The sequence below is a fragment of the Grus americana genome, chromosome 1, assembly GCF_028858705.1.
Source record: "Grus americana isolate bGruAme1 chromosome 1, bGruAme1.mat, whole genome shotgun sequence".
In the NCBI taxonomy this organism is placed as follows: domain Eukaryota; kingdom Metazoa; phylum Chordata; class Aves; order Gruiformes; family Gruidae; genus Grus; species Grus americana.
The window spans coordinates 77,727,374-77,753,015 of NC_072852.1; the positions used below are offsets into that span (position 1 = coordinate 77,727,374).

The 25,642-nt window shown below is 40.8% G+C and overlaps 1 protein-coding gene across 2 annotated transcripts in view; it reads right to left on the reverse strand.

Moving 5' to 3' along the window:
- Window positions 1-4,662: 4,662 nt before the first annotated feature.
- The window catches only part of SULT4A1 (sulfotransferase family 4A member 1), a 32,704-nt gene continuing 11,724 nt past the window's right edge, over window positions 4,663-25,642 (reverse strand). The window contains exons 2-8 of one of the 2 annotated variants that reach the window (XR_008574685.1): window positions 18,374-18,504; window positions 16,856-16,936; window positions 16,602-16,728; window positions 12,709-12,803; window positions 10,933-11,071; window positions 7,977-8,106; window positions 6,207-6,341 (exon numbers count right to left, since the gene is read on the reverse strand). Coding sequence is in view for 1 of the 2 variants with exons in the window: in XM_054810219.1 (XP_054666194.1) it covers window positions 6,229-6,341; window positions 10,933-11,071; window positions 12,709-12,803; window positions 16,602-16,728; window positions 16,856-16,936; window positions 18,374-18,504 (686 nt within the window). In the remaining variant the exon portion in view is untranslated. Of the gene's footprint in view, window positions 6,342-7,976; window positions 8,107-10,932; window positions 11,072-12,708; window positions 12,804-16,601; window positions 16,729-16,855; window positions 16,937-18,373; window positions 18,505-25,642 lie in introns of both variants that reach the window. The other variant, XM_054810219.1, reaches the window with a different exon arrangement.

Here is a 25,642-nt window from a genome sequence, read left to right on the forward strand (position 1 = left end):
TGTGTGTGAGGATTAAATTGTCATCTTATGTTCAGTGCTGGCAAAAGCTGAGTATGTGACAGAGATGGTGACAGTGGATTTAACGTCTGGGTGGCAGTTACTTTGAATATCACTCATACCACACATATCAGGCAAGTCGGCATATTAGTGGTTGTGATTGGAATCGGTCTGAGCAGTCAGCTGCCATTACGTTACCGTTCTTTCTGCATCTTGCATGCTGTCACACAGCATGTCTTATTGCAGCACTCCCTCCTACAAAACCGTATTCCTTCCAAAAATGGGTTTTAGTTAATTCACTCCATGTGACAGTGTGGATCTGTCTCCCCTTCTTGCTGAAGGACATGATTCCATCTTTCTAGACCATCTTTCACAGGTGACACCCGGTCCATATGTGAAATGGACTGTTCCCAAGTAGAGACTGCCTTTGGCTGATTGCAGAGCTCTTGCAGAAGAGCTCTGACAAGGACTTGGGGAGATCACCTCCAAGCCAGGGCAGCACCCGAGGACATGCTATGGCTCCTTGCAACTGCAGTTCACGAATCAGCCTATTATCTGAAACCACCATCTATATCAGTTTAAGTTAGTATGTCAGCCTGTAAATTACAGCAGCTGAGGAGCCAGTACGCATTTGCTTCTGCTGTCTCTCCTCCATGGTGGCCATTTCTGGCAGACAGGCAGAGTGGACAGCTGGAGGTGGTAGCTTCTAAAACTACTCTAGTGTGCGTTGCCAGGGCTTGTCATCTGTGTGCAGTGAGAACTCCAGCAAAAGTTGTTGCGTGGCTTTACACTTTTAATCATTGATGAGGTGGCAAAGTCCAGAAAAATAATTCTGACACAGCACAGCTTACCACAGGAACCTCATTTAGGTTCCTGCATTAGCAGGGAGTACAAAGGCTTCTCCTTTCTATATTCAATTGATGTAAACAGCTTCACTGTTTCCAAAACCAGTTTATGGTAAGGAGTCCTACACTGCTAATGGTAATTCCCACATGTTGGGATCCTAAAGTACAGAAAATTGCCCTGCGTTTTTGTAAACTTTTCTCACATTCATTTTTAAAGACCACACAGCTCAGACGTTTTCAGAAGGACACTGGGTTTACACACACCTATGTATCATTCAAGCCTGAGAGCTGGAAAGAGGCGTTGTTCCCATCTGCCTGCAGAATTTGCCGTTGCTCTCCCATCTTTTAGAGGGGTGATTTATATGCAGATTGACCAGGGCAGAGTGGTATCAGCGTTGTCGACTTCCTTGCCACTCCCTGAAGAACAGCCGTTTTCTCTGGAGTATGACTTGGCACTTGAGCTCTAATCCTCATTATGCCAAAATCTGGGTAAGTTGGTTTTTTTAAATGAAGGTGTTCCTTTTTGCAGACTCCCTTTCTGTTGCCAGAATGAAGCTGATTATTGGTTGCAATTATTTCTGTTCTATCTGTGTGATATACACCATGACGGGTAGCAGAAAACACTCATCTGCATATGTTTTATAATTCAAACACTAGAGGACACCAGTCTGCAGATCCTGCGGTAAAGAAATCAAATAGATTATGTAGTGAGCACACCGGCAGAGATATCATCATTTCTGTACTGTGTCATTCCCCTGAGTGTGGTCACTGAGTTTGGGATTTTTTTTTTGTTAATATTATTTGATTCAGCTGAATCTCTGTGTAGCCTTTTTCTTTTGACTGGAGAGGCAAATGCTGTTCCTTAATCCTCCCTCTAAACCTTTGCTGGTAGCTACTGAGTGGCGTTATTTATAGCCCAGGCAAGACTGAATGGCTTATAATAATGGTGACTCCAGCCTATAAATCTTTATAATTATTGCCAGAGCTATTGGTGCCGTGTTGTGTTGCTTATACAAAAGCGCTGTGAATCTTTAATGGTTACTCATTAGCTTTCTTGTCTTTACTGCCCAGCTTCACTGCAATGAACACTTAAACCTTTTATATACAAAACCGTGCAAATATTTCTTATCTAGATTAGTTTCCCCTCAGTTCCTTCATGTTAACACTTTGGAGGCAAGCCTCTTAATGCTGCTGGCATTTGAGGCACCCCACCAACTGAAGCCGCAGGGAGCCACGTTGGTGCTCAGCACAGCCCTGGGGCTTTCTGGGAGCCTTACAGCTAAGGCCTTTCAAGTACTTCTTCATGAAGTTCAACAAGGCCAAGTGCAAGGTCCTGCACGTGGGTCGGGGCAATCCCCAGCACAACTACAGGCTGGGTGGAGAATGGATTGAGAGCAGCCCTGAGGAGAAGGACTTGGGGGTGTTGGTTGATGAATAGCTCAACATGAGCTGGCGGTGTGCGCTTGCAGCCCAGAAAGCCAACCGTGTCCTGGGCTGCATCAAAAGAATCGTGACCAGCAGGTTGAGGGAGGTGATCCTGCCCCTCTACTCCGCTCTGGTAAGACCCCACCTGGAGTACTGCATCCAGCTCTGGGGGCCCCAGCACAGGAAAGACATGGAGCTGTTGGAGTGAGTCCAGAGGAAGGCCACAAAGATGATCAGAGGGCTGGGGCACCTCTCCTATGAGGACAGGCTGAGAGAGTTGGGGTTGTTCAGCCTGGAGACGAGAAGGGTCCAGGGAGACCTTATAGCTGCCTTCCAGTACCTAAAGGGGGCCTACAAGAAAGCTGGAGAGGGACTGTTTACAAGGGCATGGAGTGATAGGACAAGGGGTAATGGGTTTAAACTAAAAGAGGGTCGATTTAGATGAGATGTTAGAAAGAAATTCTTTACAGTGAGGGTGGTGAGGCACTGGAACAGGTTGCCCAGAGAAGCTGTGGCTGCCCCCTCCCTGGAAGTGTTCAAGGCCAGGTTGGATGGGGCTTTGAGCAACCTGGTCTAGTGGAGGGTGTTCCTGCCCATGGCAGGGAGGTTGAAATTGGATGATCCTTGAGGTCGCTTCCAACCCAAACTATTCTATGATTCTATGTGCACCTGCTTAGTGAAGTACTGATCCTGTGAGGTGATATATTTGGTATATCCATGAAGGTATACGGCCAATGAGGGTTGGTGGGAGGTAACGCTGAAGGTACTCAGTGCTTTACAGGAAACAGGGTTACCTGTTAGTGAGCTGAAACAGCGTTGCAGTGAAGCCATCCAAATCCTCCCCGTCTTGCCGATTTGTATCACTAAATGGGCTACCAGCTGCGTAACTGACAAATCTTGCTAGCGCGCTGACTTTGCAGCAGTTTCCTCAGCAGAAGCAGCTTACTGAATTTGAGTGCTGAGGGGAGAAAAAAATCATTCTCTTGCTTCTCTGGTAATTTTTGTTCTTCATTTACAGTGTATTTTTATCCAGGAGGCATTCTCTTCAGAGACAATTCAGGGCACTTGGCCAAGGGGTGTCTGTGTTTGGATGGAGAGAATCATGGTGACATTTGGCTGAGTCCTGAAAGTCCAAGTTGTCAAGATAGGAAGGAGCTTACTACCTACGGATTTTAACAGAAAGACTGAAATGCTTTCAAGGACCAGAGATCCAAAGGCAGAATTTCAGCATGGTTTATGTGGGAATGGGATTTGACCAGACTTTTGGATGAATTTCACCTAATAGCACAGCAGTCAATGGAGTCGAGTAGGAAAGAATAGCTCTGGCTGAGGACAGTCTTTCTGGTCCTAGAAAGCAGATTCCTGCCACACTGCAACTGTTGTCTAAGACAAGGAGCACCGGCATAGCAGTAGGTGCACAGCAGATTGTCACAGAGGATGTTACTCTCTACGATAATGAAATGGGGTTTTTTTTTGGCCAAACTAGCAGTTCCGCCTCCAGCCTGGTAGCTGGTGGCCCTCTGCACAGGCTCAGTTTGGCAACGGCATGTGTATACACCTGGCTGTTAAAAACGTGGCCCTAGAACATTTTTGGCTTTGGGGGCTGCAGGGTGGTCATCTTCTGTAGCAAAGGAGACAGGCTGTGCCTGGGAACTGGAGTAGGATTCCCTGGTATCTGCAGAAATGCAAGAAACCTTTTAGGCAGCTGGTAAGGATGTATTGCTCATATGTCCTCAGGATTAAATGACTTAAGTAGATTTTTGGTGCTAATGAAATTTTCTTCTGACTTTAATCTGCAGGAACTGTGGGGAGATTTTGTCTTCCTCTGTAGCAGGAAGGAATCATCCCACTCCTGTCTTCACACAGCTTCTTGTAGTTACCGGGTTTTAGTCTCCTGTATAACAGAGACTAGTAGGACTCCTCAGCATGAAGTTGCCCAAGAGGCACAAGATAAAATGGTGTAAAATCTTGCGTGGATTGAACAGTGACTGTGTATCATCTGTCATAATGCAAGACCAAAGGAACACTAAATTACACTATCTGGTGGCAGTCTCTAAGCAAATGAGTCCTTTATCATATAGCGTGTATTTAGATGAAGAACTCACCGCCATGGGATGCTGTCAATACCTGGAAGAAAGGGTATTGAAGGGGAAGAAAACCCTGTGGAGGGCTACGAAACACAAAGATGCTCACAGAGTTCTGTGCTCCCTGTTGTACTCTTTCACAGGCTGTCAGAGACTGCTTATTGGGTCAGATGGTGGTTTGAGTTGATGTCATCCTTCTGTGGTTCTTCTGTCTGAAGTTAGGAGGTGCGGGTAGGGGAGAGGGAGGATCTCTGGCTTGTACTAAGACTACCTGGCCTGAATAGGAGGTCTAGAAAATGAGCAAACCACAATGCATGGAACACATCTTTTATTCAATAAGCAAGCAAGCACAGAAGTATAATGTGTAGTGCTTAATATTCATACAGTACTAAAAATATAAAAATAGAAATAAAATTTCACTGAAAGCATTTTCACTCACAAATATACAAGGAAAAGTGCTGTCAAGCCACATCATGCTACACCACTTGCCAGTTGCTGAACTGACAGTTAGTTGCCCAACAGAACTGAAACACTAAAAATCTGCTAGTCCTTCCTCACGGCTTTTGGTGAGCCTGAATATTTGACTAGCAAAAATGGGCCTCCTGCAGCTGAGAACCTAAAAAGCAGAGATGTCATTACCTAACAGAATAATAATTCTGGAGAGTATACTAGTGACTGTAGCCTGCTTCAGGCTGTTTGTGTACCTGTTGTAGAGAATAAAAAAAGATACAGAAATGAACTTCAATCTTGATTATAATCCAGACTAGTCATGGCTAACAATTACTGTAACCGTATTCTGCATGAATATTTGTGCAATACTCCCACCTCGTGGCATATTTTTAAACTCTCTTCCTTCAGCGCTGCCATTCCCTCTGCCTGCTTCCACTGGCATGTATATTCATCTTCCACTTTGGTCTAGTGGAGTCCAGTAGCACAAACCATGAACAGTGCTGAGCACCCTTAACTTTTAGTGGAACTAGAGGATATCCAGCACCTTATCTTCTCTTTCTGTATCTAATGGGTGAAATTCACATCTATGTGGGAAGTGACGTGGGTCAGAGATTGATTCCTCAAGACCGACCCTGCAGCACATGCCTTGCTTTTAGCTGCATTTTGAGGGACTGTTAAGAGTTGGGGGCTTAAGAAACTTCTGTTTGCTGACCTTCGGCATGGAGCTGAACTTCATCCATCAGGATGACAGCTGTGTGCTGTCATCCATGAAAGTATGGGTGGGTTTTGGGATCAGAGTGAGGGTCATAGCTATATTTCCTAACAAGGCCTGTCTTGCAGAGTATGCCAGTGCACAGAACCTACTCAAATTATACAGGTAAGGGTGTGCAGAACCTAATGTGAACCCCACTTTGATCAGTTACTATTTTGGAATGGGATTTATTTATACTTGATATACCTGCTATAAAAATAAATGTGACGATTAACCCCTGAGATCATTCTAGCATACAGTTTTGGCCTGTTACTTGCTTCCCTCTGAAATATTTTTTTATTTGGTTTACGGACATTTATTTCGGTTCTAGTGAAAAGCTTTTATAAAACACATTAAATAATCAATGTGGGGCTGAAAAGGTGTACATTCTAGTTGCATATATGATACATACCTTATACGTATATAATACATTCCATAACAGCTGAATATTCTAGTATTGTCTAAGAAGTTCTTGCATGTGGACAAAGGATTAAAATACTAGAAGATCAACAGCTGTTTAGGATCAAAGATAATTGTATCTGATATGGTTTACTTAGATTGTTTTTCTTTCTTTAAATCTTGTTACACATAATAGCTACAGTAGTTTGTCCAGCAGGTAATAAATGAATGCATAAAGCACTTCTAGCTATATTTGGATATCATATGCATGCATTTTTTATAAATAAAAATCAAATGTGAGGTCACATTTTCCCATCTTCTGTTTATAAACTAAATCAAATTTCTCATTCATTGAAACAGTGAAGATGTCTTTCCATAGCCCAACTCGTCCTGGAACACAGAGAAGGAACACAAGTCAGAGAGCAGGACATTAACAGGACACCAAATCTCTACAGTCTAATTGTGCAGGGCACCAAGTATCATCTGTGAGATGCTAATCAGTCTTAGCTTTGATTGCTAGGTCAATGAGACCTAAGGCTGTTCATTGCCTTACCCAATTCCCCTGCTACAACCCTTGCAACGCCTTAGAAAAAGTACCATACACCTTGTCATCTGCACCAGCCGAGTATTATACAAGAATTCAGATTTTTGTGAGATTTTGCTCTAGCCTTAATCAGAAATGAATACAGATTTTGGTTTGGGTGTTCATTTAAAAGTAGATTTCTGGTTTTATTGCAAACTATGACTGTTTAATAATTCCAATAGCTAACAATAATACATTTCAAAATTCCCATGCCTTCAGCATACACTGGTTAGAGAACCATCCAAAAGGTACATGGAATGTGGAATATTAAACCAATTATTGAATTCTGATTATTGAGATGTAATATCATCATTCCTAATTTCTATTATTTTATGTTTAAAGTTCAACAAATGAATTTACATTTCTCAATATGGAGAGAATTATATGTTAAATATGAGTGCCTAGATTTTATCTATAGAAGAGAACAAGTGCCATGCACCCAGTTTGTGCCATTTGAATTTTAATTTTGTACACAAGGAATAGGAAGCTTTTGGTGGACACAGCATGGACTTCGAACACTTTTTCCTTATATTCTTCTCCTCTACTGAACCCAACTAAGGACATAACCTGATGATGATGCTGAACTAGTCAAAGGCTGCAGCCCCTTTAATCACTGTTTCACTGCAGCCCCAAATTTATTTAACTCAAAGTCAGCCAGGGTTACTTGTTGGTGAATAAGCCCCATGCAGTAACCAGACTGAGAGGCCCAATTCTCTTCTCATTTATGTTGGATATAAATAAAGACAAAATCCAGGCTTGTTCAGCTGGAATAAATGAAAGGAGAATTGGGACTGTGCTACCAGAGAGTTTAATCATAACAGCAAGAACAAAACTACATGCAGGGAGCTTAATTATGCATTTGATGCATAAGAAGAATACCCATTTAATTTAATTACCATTGCTTTTATGCAGCAACTCTATAATTGAGTCCAAAGACAAAACTGTCTGAAACATCTACAAATTACATATTAACATGATGGTATAGTATGTGTGGCAAGGGCCGTTTTATGAAATTGGGATTTTGCTTTGACACCTGAAGGTATGATAGTGTTCTGTTTTTTTTTTTTCAGGATCCAGAGATCAAAAGAACCTGAAACTGACTGAAAATGCATCATTTATTGTTTTCACCTAATTTCTACTGTATAAAAAAGCCATTAAGAAAATGCTTGTAATCATAAACATCTGATACTGATTTCAGTTTTGCTCTGGCAACTATAATTGCATAAAATACAGCATGAAACATAAAAGCCTGTATTTCCCTTTCAATAACGATAATAAAACATTTTCTTGCTCTGCTTGGGTAAGATAAGCCTTTTATTTCTGAATCTCCTTAACAACACGTATGGACAAATGACAAGTTTTATAAAGGACACATGGAATGGATTATTTGTAACTTTTTTTTTTTACCATATGAATCGATAGCTTGTCAAAAAGTCACCCACCTGGTTTATGATTTGAATCATGCAACTGTGTAAATTATGATGTGATAAGAGTCAAATATAAGTAACATATCTAATCATTGTTCTGCTTTCACAGCAGCTCAGGGTTATCTTCAGAGTAAAGATCAATGTGCTAAAAGAAAAAAAATGAAGAACTAAAATAAAGCAAAATAATAAAGTAAATGTAACTAATGACAAATTAAAAATATTTGAAACAAATTACAATAAGCTGTCATGTTATTGCCACCATTCTTTGTCACAGAAACAAACAGAGAAGGAACAAAGCACTGTTAATGAAGCCGCATTCTGAAGTAACAAAATATTGTAAAAGCCAGAGACAGCGAACAAAAGAAATTCAAAATAAGGATATTTTTAATAAAAAGCACACAGTGAACAAATGACAAAATATTACATTAACTGCTGTAGCTCCCTTCCTTCTCCATTACAAAATGGAGGCTGCTTTTTGAAAGATTTGCAGACGGTATAAATAAGAGGCTCTGACCCTCAAGTCGGGGTTTGCAGGCTCCACTACAGAACGACCACTAATGCCACATACAGAACAGTGCATGCAGCAAAAGCGGATAAAATCTGGATAAAAATGGATGGAGATGAACTGGCCAGCAGAGACAGGAGTTGACCTTTCTGTCTGTGGCAGGTCTTAACAGCAGCTCTGTTCCCTTTTCTCTTGTATTACCACTTCACCTTTCTTTCACAACTGCCTTTCACTGGACAAGGAGCGGGGATTTGGGCTGTGCATAGCACGTACCAGTGCTGCTGCTCCACACATCTCCAGATTGTGGAGGTTAGGAACAAATCCAGGGGGTCTGTGTTACTTCATGCAAGTCAATGGAGGAGAATGTGGCTCTGTTGTTTGTAAAATCTGGCACTGACATGGAACACTTTAATCAAGGCCCTCAGGATGTCTTACCAGACTCATTATTTTGTGATCTTGTCATCATAGCAGAGAAGTGGGTTCGTAACCAGCTAGGCAACGTGCCTTAAAATCCTACTGCAAATGAGACTGTCTGTTGTTTGCACACAAGATAGAAGTTGTATTACATGCAGAATTTTGAGTTTGAAGTAGTAAGGGGAGGGTAGGGTGGGAGTTGAAAGCAAGATAACTAAAAGCAGGAAAACACACCATTCAGTGGAGACTACCAGAAACTATAGGGAATATATTAGGTCTCTCAGTGAAGCTACAAACTCCCTTGTCTTCACCAGAATCTTACCTCCAGCCAGCAAACTTGAGATAAGTTATTTCAAGAAGTCATCATTTACCATAACAAAAGTGAACTGGGGCAAAAAGAGGTGCCATATCACAGTTAGGACAGAGAACTGCCCATAGGAACCTGGCTTCCAGGTCCTACTGCAGTAACTGGAGCGTGTAGGCCCCTACATAACGCACTGCACTAACAGCCTTTCCATACCAGGTGTGCAAAGTCACAGATATCAGCAAGGAGGTGTGAGCAATGCCTTTTTTCCAAGTATGACATACTGAAATGTTTGTGCCAACATACAAACAGGATAAGTTATCCTGGGTCAGTTACTCTGACAACAGTCTGAGCTGAGTAATGGAGAACCGGCATAAGGCTCTGCCAAGAAAGACACAAAGGTAGTAGAGAGTATCAGTGAACCTGCTTTCATGGGAAAACAAACTTGCTCTCCAACAAACCTGAGTGTTGGTAAGATTACAGTTTGACTGATTAAAGGTGAATGCAAAGATACAATAGACTTTTGTAAAGCATGTGATTTTAGTGGCTTTTAAGAGAACTATATGACATCAACAAAATGCATGATAAATGAATAAACAACTAGCTCACTTAAAATTAGTGGTCATGAAGGACTGATGATATTCAGTATTTTTATCAGAGATTTGAAAATAATTATAAAAATTACAGCTGATAAAACCTGCAGATAACAAGAAGGTTGGCTGAGAGGGGTAGTATGGAAAGGGCTCCTACATAGAAACCTAAGAACAAAGCATTCAGGTCATGCTCGCTGAGCAAGGGACAGGAACCTGCAAATTAGTTCCACTGAAAAGTCTTTGTGGCCGTGAAAAATGACAGATGCTTCATGTATGATGCTGTAGCAAAAAGTGCTTATGTGGCCATGGACAGACAACCAAGGGAGACAGGGAGAGAAGGTTCCAGTTAAACTGTATTAAATCAGTGGATAAAATGATTTTATGCCTGGCTAAGGCATTTGTGAGGCTGACATACGAATTCTCCATCTTAATCTTATGCCCTCATTTTTAAAAAGAGCTGTTAAATGCTGTAAAGCAGCCTACAGAAAAAAATTTGAGGGAGCCTTACTGAGATCACTCTTTTATGCTTATCAGAAGGAAGACTGAGAAAGGACTTGATTTCTTGACATTAACAAAGGAAAGATGTATCAGCAGTTTAAAGGGCACTTCAGGTTCCTAGAGAAAGACCTCACCAGAATAAACATCTAGAAGTTAAACACATTTTAAACAGCTGAGGTAGACAATGAAAAGAAAAAGCTTATAAGGAAAACTACAGCTCCTTGTCATTTGATGCCTTCAAATTAGAATTATCTGCTATTCTAGAAAATCTGATATACTTAAACACAAGGGCTTAGGCCAGAATAAACTGTATGAAATTGCGTGGGCTTTGACACGCCAAAGGTCAGAAGGAACAGTACAGTCTTCTCAGCATGAATCGCTCAATCCGTTGAAATGAGCCAAAGACTCCCTAATGGAGTGGTTTGCGTGGTGCTGAATATACACTGTTGATCTTGGATGTTTCCACTCTTTTAGTCACTTCTACCTAACTTTATTTCAAAACAAACAAACTCCAAAATTGCACCAACAGTCAGTTTCCTCCCCTCATTTACATAGCAATATTTTGACAACATCTTAACGCATCCTGGAGGTTACTAAGTTGTCAGCTGCTTCTTGCAACTTCCACAATAAGAGTTTTACTGTGGGTTTTAAACATACCCCTGCCAACGGGAAGTGCTTCTGCATTACAGCACTGATCAATGAGTTGATGACAGTGTTCCACCATGGATTCCAACTGTGCTTTGTCGTAAGAAACTCCCAAGAACCTCACCAGTTGCTCAACCATTGTTGCTAGGTCCTGTAAGAGAGTATTTAAAAATAGTTTATTTTACAATATTTTAAGTGACCTTTTTAAAATGAATTAAATAGTTCAAAATAGGTTTTATCCTGATGATATATCCATATCCTATATCCATAGTTGTGGATGCCCCCTCCCTGGAAGTGTTCAAGGCCAGGTCGGATGGGTCTTTGGGCAACGTGGTCTAGTGGAGGGTGTCCCTGCCCATGGCAGGGGGGTTGGAACTAGATGATCTTTGAGGTCCCTTCCAACCCAAACCATTCCGTGATTCTATGATTCTATGAGTGTGAAAAATACAAATGCAGAAGTTGTAGAAAACTGTTGTCTTAAAATTTTGCCACCTTCCAACTTGCTGAAAATAGACCCATTCCAAATAATTACAGTCAGACAGGTTGGCAGAGAACACGGTCACATAAGCTCACCTCTTCAAATATTAGAAAGAGGAACTGCAAAGTAATTGTGATGATTCCCACTTCAGACAACACCATACCCTTAACTGATCACTTTGGAATACAAATATATTTTGGAGGAATTAAGTTACTTTGATTTTGATCTTGGTAAAATAAACGACTACAAATGTTAAAACAGCCCTTCCTTCTTTGTTAGCTTCTGGGACTGCATTCACGTAGACAGAAAGGATCTAGTGAGGTGGCCTCTGAAAATAAACAGTCATTAATTTACATATCCAGAACTCCATGGTTCCTCAGTACGAGTACAATTCTGGAGTTGCAAGGACAAAATAGCAACATTTATCAGGATGCAGAAAGACACTGCGACGCCACCAGCTTTCAGTAGCATCCATCATTGAGAACAGCTAGGAACACATCATTATTCAAACCCATGGGTTTGAAATAATTTCTGCTAAACTTTTTAAATTATTCTGATTGTATTACATCTTCTTTTAGCATCCCATTCCATCAGAAGGCTCAGTAAAGCTACAATTGTAATTTACCCAGCTTTACTGAGCTCTACCTTGATTTTGCCTTTTTGTAGGTTTAGAGATAAGAGCTGGGTTTTTCCTATGTTTGCATTAATTTTCCAGTCAAATAAACATTTTGAAGTATTTTCATTAATTCTTAAAAATATATTATTGCAATAGGAAATGGAAACCAATGTTCTATGCAGTATTTTCACTAAATTTCTGAATAAAGTGGATTTATTAGCCAGCATACTGTAAGGACCCAATAACTACTTTCACCTTATGTACATGATCATCCCTAATTGTTTTCAACATTGTTTCACAGAAGACAGTAAGAACAACCAAATAATCAGAATAAATGCCAAATATATGGGACAAAACACTGATGATATACTTTTTTCTCATTAATACAGCACACACAGCAAGATACTTCTTCTAAATGAATGCCCAGGGCTGAATGTAGCCAGCACTGAACAGTTACACATCTCTGTCTTCTCTATGAGTAGTTTAGTGCCCATGGATGCAGGCAGATTCCTGAGTAAATTACTAGGTTTATGAAACTGCTGACGTCTGTAGTAGCTATTGAATGCCAGCGCTTTAAAAAAGGTATCAGACATTAGGGAGCCCAAATACAGATATAAGAAGCAAATTTTGTACTTTAGCATTTTAAACACTACAATGCTAAATGTAAAACACCTTTTTGCTACATCTAACCTACCTTATGCATATCTTCATACTTGAGAAAAAGTACATTGGCATCCATGTGATGTTCCCAAAACTCTTGCACGTGTTCAAACCACGAACCATACCCTACTACAAAGACATTATGATTGGCATGAGGAAAATGACCGTTTTTGTTATTAATCCCTCTTCAAAAAAGAAAAAAAAAAGGAGGTAAATAAATTAACTGGAGTGGTTCATAGCCCCAGGAGAACTGTGTCTAGTTTTAACCCATCGCCATGCACAGCAAGGAACTTAATTAAAAAAGTGTTTTTCTATCAGTTTGGAATATTCAGAAGAACTAACTCACCATAAAGATAAAATGTTCAACTGCATATACCACCATATTTCATGAGGGATATGACTGTTGAGTGGAAATTGAGCCAAAATAAAAGTTGCAGATAGCTTTGCAGAAGGCAAACTTTCAGTGGCTTCAACCTGTGTGAATTCTTGCAATTAACCTAACACACTGCAGCTTCCTTCACTTAGAAGCCAGATACAGCATTCGTGGACAGTTCCAGAGAGCATCCTCTATTACAGATGAAGAATTGCTAACAACCATTGTCTTTTCTTAATTAGACAAGTATTGAGGAAACAGGACCTATAAAAATGCCTCAGGGTCATTCCCAAAAACATACGATGTGCTGACAGAATATTCCATTTATTATTACATCCTCACACACACACACACTAAAATCTAAGACCTATTCGCTTCTATTGTTATTTTCTGACCACTTCCACACAACTTCTGTAGCTATGCCAGAACAGTTTCAGTTATACTGTTATCAATTATCTCAGTTACACAATAAATCCAGACTATCACCAGATGCCCCTGGGGTGCTCCCAAGAGCTTAGAGTGATGTGATGGGGCACTTCCCACACATCACAAGTTGTGGGCAGGCCCAGTGTGCAGGTTTTGCCAACAATGAAAAGCCTCCTACCTCCTGTGTACCAGCAGCAGCTTGTCTTCAGTTCCCCATATCAGCTGTGTGGGGTTTAGGATTTGAAGAGAAGCTGAGGTGCTGCGCTGGGGGGCTTCTGCTCCCAGCACTGCTGAGGCAGTGGTTACTGGAAGCCTCACCTCTCCCCCTAAAACTTTCCTCCTTTGTTTTTCACTTCTCTGATAAAGTCCACATTTGCACTGATTCAGTCAATTTATGTGTGTCTAGCAGAGGTTCAGACACTGGCATTTATTATCTGGAGAATGTCTTTTGCTGCTAATATTACGAGAAAGACAACCCAAAGAGAAATGCATTCTGCAAATTTCTTTGTTATCAGTGATAAGTTCCCCCAAAGTACTTCAGATAAACAAGGCAAAATATGTTAAGCAAATATGTTGAGCAGTTTTTCACATTCTTTCCCAAAATTTTTTTGGTCAATTTTATCTTTTCAACAAAACCACCATAGAAAAATATTCAACTTTTTAGTTTTGTATTTTGAAACCACCTTTTCCTTTTGGAAAAGAATTGTTTAATTTTGGTAACTGGAACATTTTCAATGGACAAAGAGGTCAGTTTCATAGGAAAATAATTTTAGTCAGCTGATTCATTTTCAATTTTTATAAAGGCATTGGGAAAATTCCATTTTTGTTATTCCCATTCCATATATCCCTAAAGAAACTGACGCATGAAACTAACACATCAGTCAAGCAAAAAGTGTTCCTAGCTGCTCTTAATAGTACAGGGCAAGAATCCACTAAGATTACATTAGCAGAGTTTACCTATGCTTTATCTAAGAAATTCGCTTAAGCTTTAGAGTATAATGCCAAATAATTAGCACATTCCAGACTAATCCCTATCCAACTGTATAACAATATAGCTAACATGCATTGAATTTGTTTCAAGATGGTCAGGTATAAGGAGGGGTAGAAAGAGTGGGATTGTGTCATTTGGGCTCAGTGCTTCTCCCTCTAGCAGTACTTTGACTTCTTATGAAGGTTTTTTTTTTGCTGCTGCATTGCTTCCATGAGATGCAAACATTTAGCTAAATGCTAAATTTACTGTATTACAAAACACTCCATTAGCACAATTATGGACACAGAACATGCTGTGATGTTTTATTGACTCTGGGAGGTTGTGATAAATCAGCTAGCTGCTATAAAATGAAGATATAAATAACTCTTGGGATACTTATATGAAAAGAAAAGTACAGAATCTTCCTCCTAATGCATCTTTCATATGTCTCCAGTCCAGAAGCTCCTGATCATGGTCTACAAACATCCCATTCTCAGGGAATGCAAAAGAAAAAGCTGAAGGTGGGCTGGAGTGGAAGGAGAGCATTTACCCTCCCTGCACAAATGTGCAGGAGAAAGTAGCAAATGTTTTTAAGGCCTGTTAAATAACTTCCACTGGTGGACTTTTACTTTTTTCTTCCCTTTAGTATTATACAGCTGCTTTAGCATCAACTCCTCCAAATTCCAGGTTAAGGTAGTTTGCTGCACTGGATTTAGAGGAGATCCTGATCTCAGAGCACAAGGTGCCTGGTGAATTCTTAACGTCAACATGAAGGTATTATAGAGAAGATTGTGTAGAAAATTAGAAGGCAGTAACATTTTTTCTTCTTACTAGCTGGAAAGTGTGGCAATCCATTGGCAAAAAGCCCAGCAGCAGCCAGTTACGTGAGAACACAGGGCTTGTCCTCCTTGTAAGTTTACTGAGTTAGTGCAATGGAGCTGCAATGCAGCCTGAGTGGGAACACCGTGGGTGTGTGCATAATGAAACAGCCCTTGCTCAAAGGAGTTACTGGGTGAGCAGCTGATGAGTCGTTGTAAAGCAGGTGTCCTAGTTTCAGCTGGGATAATTTTCTTCCTAACACAGGTTAGTGTTGTGGTTTGGATTTAGGATGAGAATAATGTTGATAAAACACTGATGTTTTCAGTTGTGGCAAAGCAGTCAAGGACTTTTCACAGCTTCGCACACTGCCCGGCCAAGGAGAGGGTGGTGGGCACCCAAGAAGCTGGGAGAAGACACGGCCAGGGCAGCTGACCCAAATTGGCCAAAGGGACATTCCATACCATATGACATCATGCTCCATATATAACTGGGGATTGGCTGGGAGGCAGGGCAGCTTGGGAGCTAGCTGAGCATCAGCTTCGGGTGGTGAGATACTGTGCTGTGCATCACTTGTTTTGTATATTCTTTTATTATCTTCCTTTTCTGTTTGATTAAACTGTCTTTATCTCAACCCATGAGTCTTACTTTTTTCCTTTTTGATTCTCTCCCCTATCCCACTGTGGGGAAGAAAGTGAGTGACTGGCCATGTGGTTGTGTTAGCTACTGGCTGGGTTAAACCACAATAGCAGGTTATTGTATTCTCATTATAGTGGTGTATTTTTCAGACAGCAGCAGCCTGCAACTGCCTTCTTACAGGGGCTCACTTCAACTTACTGATGTACTCCAGATCAATCTCATGCAAACTAGAGATTTTTGTGTGTTAACTGGTACCTTGCTAGGGACAAATCTTTTGGATGAAATAAAAATATTAAAGAAATTACCAGGGAAAGACCCTTGAGGAACAGAAAGACTCCTGAGAAGTAGCTAAGCACAGTGAGCTACAACTGAAATAAAATGCTGCTGGGAGCATTCACCACTTTTCACAAGGTACCTGGTACCTTGCAAACTGAATTGTAACAGAGTAGACCAGAGTTTTGCTTGACCTAAGTGGAACATTGCTGAGCCCATGGGGTCAAATACTGCGAGGCAATTATTTACAAAGCATGGCCACAGTTTGCATGGACAAATCTAAGCCCACGCAGCACTGTATCTGTGGTAACCTCCTTGCTGTATATGCAAAACAAATGCACCTTTATCCAGTTCATTTCTGTACTTGCAGAAGGAATGCAGAGATGAAAATAAATGTGTAACAGCATGTGCAGAGAGAACAGCTCCTTACACTTGTCATTCATAAACCTTCTGCAGAACTCCTGAAACGTTCCTCTGTAGCTCATGGTCCTTAGGGAGCGGTGAAACTGGTAATAAGACACCACCAGGTCTTTGGGGTTGCGAGCCATGTATATTACCTATGACGGGGTGGGGGGAAAAAAAAAAAATCATCTTATTGAAAGCTTTCCCTCCCTCCATTTCCCAAAACACTTAAACAGCTGTTGCCAATATAGTTAAACAAAGATGATTTCATTTCATTTTTACCTTTGAATTGCCATTATGGAGGTCCGATGGCAAAAACCGATACGGTAGGTGGCTTTTTATAAGGCGAGGAGATGTCAGTTCCTAAAATAAAGCAGACAGAAACATTTCTTACTGTGCATTAGTTTTTGGCACACCCTGAGTTGTCCTGAACTGTCATATTTGAAGTCCTTTACCATACTGAGTCACATTCTCAAATTAACTTCTTAAATTAATAGGGGTCTGGGACTAGAAATTAGGTCAGGGAGTTACATCTGTTTTTAAAAATCAAAAGGCTGGATAATGTGTTGGGGGTTTTTGTTGTCGTGTCGTCGTCCCCCATCTTCTGTTGTCAAAGTACTTCCATTTGTAGGACCTTCTCAAGAAGAGAGTGTAATAGTTGATTCTTAGTAGCAAACTAACTTTGTTCCCAGTGATGCTTCCACTAAAATTCCTTGAACAGTATTAGAAGCTCTGGAAACCCTACCCCTAACTTCTTCACTTCAAAATTTTACTCTTGGAATTTATTTTATCCTCAGAATTAGGCCCAGACAATCCAAAGGTTTATCTGAGTGTGTGAACATCTTTCAAATAGAGTATTGTTCTGTAATTTAAGACAAAATTGTCTCATGACACAAATCACGTTCCAGTAGTTAGAAACTGCATAAATCCATATTGGACCAAGTTGCTAGCACGTAGTATAGATAACAATGTGCAATCTCAAACTAAACCTCTCACTATTGCCACTGCTTATTTACATCAAGGTAGCACTGAGGTCTCACTGGACTAGGCATCACACAGATGAAGAAAAGCAATCTCTGACCCTTAAATACTTTCAGCCTAAAGTAGGCTGATGCTGCAGTTGTCATTGACTAGAAGCAGCTTAAATCTATCCGTGCCAACCTTAGCTAGCTCACTTCAACAAGCACTGTAGCTGTGATAGGATGGAGCCCAGTGTTTTGCCTAATCATTCCAAGATATGTCTGTATCAGAAGGAGTTACAGCAATGACAAGATCACACTTATATGCCAAGTCACTAGTCTCTGAGTGATTCTTAACAGTGTGGAAGTAATTTCATGCAGAATATTCCAAACTCCTCAAACTACACCTACAGAGTCTGTAGGTCCACAGATCCTGGGTCTCTAAGGATTCAGATGTGTAAATCCAGAGTAGTGGGTCTACAGATCCATAGATGTCTGTATCTGTAGTTCCTCTTTCGCAAATTCAGGGAAGGGATCAAAGCAAATGTGCCTCATTTGGGGAGCTTTTGTTTACATAAGCAAAGGAGGCCTGGAACTTTTATTCAGAAAACCCGCCGCCAAGATATTTAGGACATGGAGAAACATCTAAAGCATTAAATAGAGTATAATAAAGCTTAATAAAAGTATTTTTACAATAACCTAATAATACTCAGAATCATTGCCAACTGAGCAGGTCCAGTGATGAAAAGGACAAGGACACAGGACGAAATGAAGGGATAAATATGGAATCGAGGAAAGAGATATCCAAATGCTGAAAGACTTTCTTTGCAATAAATTGTACCTTGATGATGTCCAGGCCAGGCTGAGGGTACTCTAGGACTGGAAGTTGTTCATCTATATTCATTAGTCCAATCTCATCTGGATCAGCTCCCTGACTCACTAGATATACCACTTCCTGCAGCAAGCCTGTGCCTGCATAAACCAAACAATGAAAGAGAACAGATTGTATTACAGTTCTTATCTAAACAGAAGCATATGAAGGGAGACTTAGACATAGAAATAAAAACAACTTTTGTCCTTAACAGTCTGCTGTGAACTAAGTCTGTAACTACTCTTTTAATGTAGTATATCTGCTCCCTTAGTTTTATTTTGAGCACATGAAGATCTCCCTTCACGTAAAACACCTGAGATTTTTCTTCAATAATAATTTAAATAAACTTCTGTCTCCCAATCATTGTACCTGTGAATTGGAAAGCATTTTTAGGAAGTTTTTCCACTGTGAATATTAGCTAGGCAAATGCTACTATTTCAATTTTAGTAATGAAAAAAAAAAATGAGGCAGACAGAGATCATCCAAGTTCACAAAATGCATTAGCGGCCATACTGGGAAACTGCCAGAGTCCTCTACGCTAAATTGTAGGCGATTCTACTGTTATGCAATGATTTGAGAGTCTATTTATACCTCCACATTATGGACTGGATACACCACTGAACACATCAATGCATAGCAAGTTAGCTTTGGAGGCCCCAATTACGTATCTCTCTGCAGTCCAAGGACGTTTACAAAGCAACCATTAGATATTATAGCCTTAATGACTGAGCTTTGGAAAATTAATAGGTATTCCAAATAGAAGCTTGAACAGTACAACTACTTCAAATTACCTTCAGGCAGGAAACCCTCAAAACAGGCAAACAAAGGTTCAGAGATATTTCACAGAGGTTTGTGAAGAGAAAGGCACGGGATTTTGGTGAGATGGAGGAACAGAATGAGGAGAGATCAATGTGAGCTAGCAGGGAAGGGACCCCAGAGTTTAGATGACAAGTCACATGGGCATGGGACAGCCTGGACACTGCAACAGACCGACCAATTACTTAGAGTTTTGAGCAGTAAGGAAAATGAGACCAGGATTTATACTAACTCTTGTGTTGCCTAAAGCAACAGGTAATTGTTTCAGAACTCTTTACAAAGCCCAAGCCTGCCTCAACATCCCATGTCCTTGGAAAGATGAGCTACAAACTCTGAGATCGTGCCTTTCATTCCCATTTTAATTTGAAAATAACTTATAAGTTGTACAAAACTTGTAACAGTCACCAGTTAATTCATGTTAATTAGCATGACTATACACACTAACAGACACATTTTGTACAAATTCTGTATGTTGTTGCAACACTAAGAAAACCAGTGTATCATTATTCAGATTTTTTTTTTAATCCAAGTTAGGAAGAGTTAAACAAAGCTGATGTACTTTAGAGGCTCATTAGAGTGAACACAGTCTGGGTGAAAACATACTATCTCCAAGAATTGCTTTGGAGAGTAAGTACTTTAAGATTCCTGTTTCCTGACTGATTGGTAGGTAAATTAAAATGGCTTGGAAAAAACAGAAACCTTTATATTATCATTACCCACAGAGACAGCTGTCACAGACTTAATACACACTTGCCCTTAAGGCTGTTCACTCTGCATTTTTAAGTCCAAGCATATATATTTTATACATTAAAATTAACGTACATACGGTTCTTCAGTATCAGTCCTTGTGACTCTGAATGAGCACAACCCTTGTCTCTCATTAAATATTTATTCTGACAGGAGACACCCTTGTTCTCCATAATTTATTTCTCTATTTCCAATTCTGCCTGCAAAGAAAAATGCTGTTACAGCAACCTTGTTCCATGAAAGGAAAAGGAATAACTGCATAGAGATAAACGATACCACCAAGCCTTTCTAATTTTTTGCTACTCAGCTGTTCTCTAGGCAAAAAGAAGCCATCTCCATTGTGCCTCTGAATACAGAAGGGCTGCAGAGTTGAGGCAGAAACTTCAGGAAAGCAGCATGTTCCCTACCAGCTCTCCACAAAGTCCACTAGATAAGTAGGAGGTGAGGGCCAGGGAGCACAGCCCCCACAGCCTTACCCAGTTCTGCTCAGACCCATGGCTGAGGTTTGATTGCTAGCAGATCCATGGAGCACTGCAGAGATAGGAAATGACATATCAATGTAGTGAGGCATGGGGAAGAAGGGTTCCAATTCAGAAGGCAGTGGGCCTTTGGAAGCTCAGAAGTCTTCATCTAACTGTGCTGTCATCAAAAACAGTGATTCATTGAAAGAGTAATGCTGGGTACACAGCAGGTACTCGAGGCAGAAAATTAAAAATATCCATCAAGTACGTGTTCTTTAAAACAGTGCTTTAAATCGGTGAACCTCAGTGCTAATTACTAGCATGAACATAACACAAATTACTGTAGTTTTGTATGTAGCACTGCACATATTCCAGCATCCTATTCCAATTTACACAGCAAACTATTTCTGCAATATCTCTTGTGCAAAGGGGAAGATTGCAAGCTGACAGTTTAGACATCTGGCTTCTGGCCATCCAGCAGGTTAGAATTTCTCCTCCCTACACCTGCAGTAGAACCACTGATCCTGAATTCTCCCACCCATGATCTCTGTGCTAGTTTTTACTTTTGTCACCTGCTATGCCTGATTTTCTTCCACATTAGCACTCAAGTTACTCTGCTTAGATTTTTCAGGGTCTTAGTGCAAATGAAAACTAGAGATTTATCTTTAAGAGAACTGTAATTTTTTAAACTTGCCACCCTTAATCAATTATCATTTATCCCACACACACATTCCCAAGAGCCCCATGTGAAAATTATTACCAACTTGATCTCCTGTTTTTTTTTTTTTTTAAAATCTAAACCACCACATGCTTATTTAAGGAAAAAAATAGCTAAAAGCCTATATATATATAATTTTTTTTTATATATATATATATAACCCCCTCACATCTCTATTAGGATTAAAACCAGCTCAAGTTAAATTACAGATATCAGAGTTGAACATTCTTTTCGTTTAGAAATGATGGCTTAACCTAACAACAGAGAAATGACAGGCCAAATTCCAGACCTAGCTCCTAGGGCAAGACCTTCCAGCCCCTGGGAACACCAACTGGCTGAAAAGCCAAACTGGGGTACTGTACCTATGTACGTGATGAGAGGCCCAGGTCTAGACTGGGGCTAGCAGAATTGATTAAGTTTGCCACTGTGGGAGGTGATTATGAATCTTCTGCTGCACCCCCGTAATTACCCATCTGCATTTATAGCATACAGAAATTGTTCATTTGAACCAACTAACTTCAACTGATGTCTGTGGGGATGTGCGAGAACCACCATTTTATGGGTGAAAGCTAGAGTAAATTGTTGAAACTGAGATTTTCAAAGGAGATTATGGGAATAACCTCTGATAACCCCTGTCTATCACAAAACTTGGCTAGATATAAATGCCACAAAAACTTTGTTAGTAAATGGGACAATGATGATACTTGTGAGAGAGAAGAAAAAGACGAAGGAAGCTAAAGTGGGGGCGGGGGGGGAAGGTACAGAACTTAACCTTTATACTCCCTAGATTTCTGGCCTGGCCACCAACAATGATTTATTATCACTTAAGAGTTACTCACTTTTTAAGTTAAATTAAAGGATTAGGTCACTAAATGGAAAAGCTAGGATGTATGCATATGAAGCCAAAGTTTTTCTTGGAGATAGTCAGTGGATCTTGTGTATCACTAGTATTTTCCATCATTTGCTCCTTGTGTTGCTGAATGCATGCACATGTATGTGCATGCATCATGTGGGATGGTACAGAAAGAGTAAACAGTCACCGACAAACAAGATTAAGCTGTCGGCCTTTGGGCATGAGGCACCAGATGCAACATTCTTAAGTACCCAGCAATTCTACCCTTCCTTCTTCCAGGTGCAGCAGATACATATTTCATTCCAGAGGAAGATGGCTGGCCCTGCTACCTCCAGGCTCATAGTGCCAAAACAGATGTGAAATTCATTTATGTTTATCCAATTCCAACTAAAATGGAGCCAGTCAGCACCTGAGGAACTTCAGTGCACTGTACCTGAAAAATGCTCTTCCCTGACAAGCTCTTCTGTTATGTCAATACACCACCTCAGGAGAAAACAGAGTGTTCCAGTTTTATCACACAATATCTGGAAAGAGATGGGATGGGAAACAGCATTGATAAGCTACTGCCAGAATTTGCAGGGGTTTAGGAGAGCCTTTTAAATTATCTGCGAATCTGCATTTTGACTCTGCATAAGAGCATGTACAAAAACAGCCCAAGTCACAGCAGTTCAAAAGCGTGCTAGTTGGGCTGCACTGTCCTTTTCTGTTATGCCTAACAATGCACAGAAATCAGGACTCCAAGAGTCCTACCACCCCTCCAGCAGCCCCTGTGATGAAAAAGAACTCTTCATTTGTATCCTTTTTCATGGCCAATGCCTCAGCAACGATAGCAAAGTCAGTTCATGGCCATACTGCCTCTGCTTATCAGTAAGTGGAAATGCTGCAGCAGCAACCGGACAGCATAGCAAGAAAACTTTGAAACACCACAGCTACTCCTCTCTGATTCTATACATTAGACGCCTTTTGACATCAAATTTAGAGAGAAAGATTCTTTAGTGCAGCTGTTCTCTGGCTTCTCTCACTACTTTCTGGCCACTGGCACACTCCCATGCAGCCACTGAACCTCAAAGCTTTGTTCAAAGTGAAGTGGCAGATATAAAAAAAACAACATTTCCTGTGAAATTTCTCATGTAATTTATTTCAACTTTCTCCCCTCTGTATCAGCTAACATGGGAAAAAACTGCAGCTCAAGGATGTAGAGGTCTTTGGTATACTTTTATTAACCCCTTGTTGGGAAACTACATGGAAAAATAGAATCATAGAATGGTTTGGGTTGGAAGGGACTTCAAAGATCATGTAGTTCCAAACCTCCTGCCATGGGCAGGGACACCCTTCACTAGACCAGGTTGCTCAAAGCCCCATCCAACCTGGCCTTGAACACTTCCAGGGAAGGGGCAGCCACAACATCTCTGGGCAACCTGGTCCAGTGCCTCACCACCCTCACAGTAAAGAATTTCTTCCTAATATCTAGCCTAAATCTACCCTCCTTCAGCTTAAACCCATTACCCCTTGTCCTATCTCACTTCATGCCCTTGTAAACAGTCCCTCACCATCTTTCCTGTAGGCCCCCTTCAGGTACTGGAAGGCGGCTGTAAGGTCTCCTTGGGGCCTTCTCTTCTCCAGGCTGAACAACCCCAACTCTCTCAGCCTGTCCTCATAGGAGAGGTGCCCCAGCCCTCTGATCAGTTTTGTGGCCCTCCTCTGGACTCGCTCCAACAGGTCCATGTCTGTCTTGTGCTGGGAACCCTGGAGCTGGATGCAGTACTCCAGGTGGGGTCTCACAAGAGCTGAGTAGAGAGGCAGGATCACCTCCCTCAACCTGCTGGTCACACCTCTTTCGATGCGGCCCACGATATGGTTGGCTTTCTGGGCTGCAAGCGCACACCGCCAGCTCATGTTGAGCTATTCATCAACCAACACCCCCAAGTCCTTCTCCTCAGGGCTGCTCTCAATCCATTCTCCACCCAGCCTGTAGTTGTGCTTGGGATTGCCCCGACCCACGTGCAGGACCTTGCACTTGGCCTTGTTGCACTTCATGTGGTTCGCACAGGCCCACCTCTCAAGCCTGTCGAGGTCCCTCTGGATGGCAAATAAATTATGTTAGTATTAACAGTCTTCTAGCACTCCCAATTAGTTGGACTTTGTTTGATCAAGTTTCAGCCAATATAATGCAATGAACCCATTATGACTCAATTTTTTTTATAGCATTGGTAGATGTAAGTGCTTATTAAAAATGAGGGCTGCTAAAGCTGTCAGTTTGGCCTAGCAAGTGCTGTAAAGCTATTTTCCACACAGTTCATCTAATTGCCTGCAAGCTCATTCCCCTTTCACCAGTTTCAGTGTATATGTGCAGGTAAGTATGATAGACTCATCTTCACCCTACAACACTGGAGGGAAAATTTTCCATGAGAAGAAAACAATATCCAAACCATAAAAATATCTCTTCTTGCGATTTGTATGTTCTGGTTCTCCTTGGAATTCCAGCTGACTTAACAATAGGGATTTTCGTTATCAATTAGGATTTTCATAACTAAAATAATGTATATATCTTGATACCGTATTTTCCAATTCTTCTGTTCCTACAGGAGACTCAAGCTTCAGAATAAAGGCTGAAATTGTGATGTTACATCACCAATATTTTTCACTGCCCAATTACATATGTATTAGAGGGCTCAATTTTCAGAAAGGACTGAATACTCATCCACTAAGATAAATGCCCCTTTCACATGGCCTAAATGCCCCTAAGTTCAACAGTGACCAGCCAAGGGAATATGTGGAATACAAGGAAACTGAATCCAGATCTTCTGAAACTGATGGCAAGAGCTTGAATAAGATCAGATTTAAAACAAGTGTTAACTTCATGATTTCCAGTAACATTCAGTAAGCAGGGTCTTGGCTTTTCAGACTTAGTAATCAGTTTATTTTTCTCTTGCAGCAACTGGCTTTTAAAACACAGGCTAAATTCTGCTTGTCTTTCACTAGACTTACATCAGAGAACACTGAAAGGCATCTATTAGGTCTGACCTGTGTTTTTTTGAATGTGTTTCACCAGAGGCTATAAACAGCAAACTATGAAAACCATATTCTATTTAGGACTAAAACGTACTTTCTGTTTGGTAAAAAAGCTGTCACTGTTTACACATGTGTATTATCCATAGAATTATTGCTACTATGTATAATACAGTATCCTAAAGCACTGTTTTAATAAACTGGTTATAAAATGGTGTTATTTTTCGCTAATGCATTAGTATTATTTTTAAAAAGTGGCCTGAGTCCTAATTCTCCCTTGTATTAGCACACTAACTACTCAATAGAGAACAGGATGAAAAAAGCAGAATCGACCACAGTGCATCTCAGACCAGGCACCAATTGTTGAGGCATCTCCACTTCCATACAGTAAGGCAGGCGATGCAGTATGTTTCACACCTAACACCAACAGAAGCAGCTCGGAGAAAAAGGCCTACTGACACTTTCCAGCATGCTGGAGCAACACTAGTAAATAAAACGCATCAGGGCCTGTTCTCTGGCAGGGCACATGGGACAGCCAAACCCACATCCACAGAGATCAATCTCCCAAAGCAAGGCAGCTTCATCCATAGCTTCCCAGGAACAGCCCCTGGCTCCAGCTATCTCCCACGCCATGC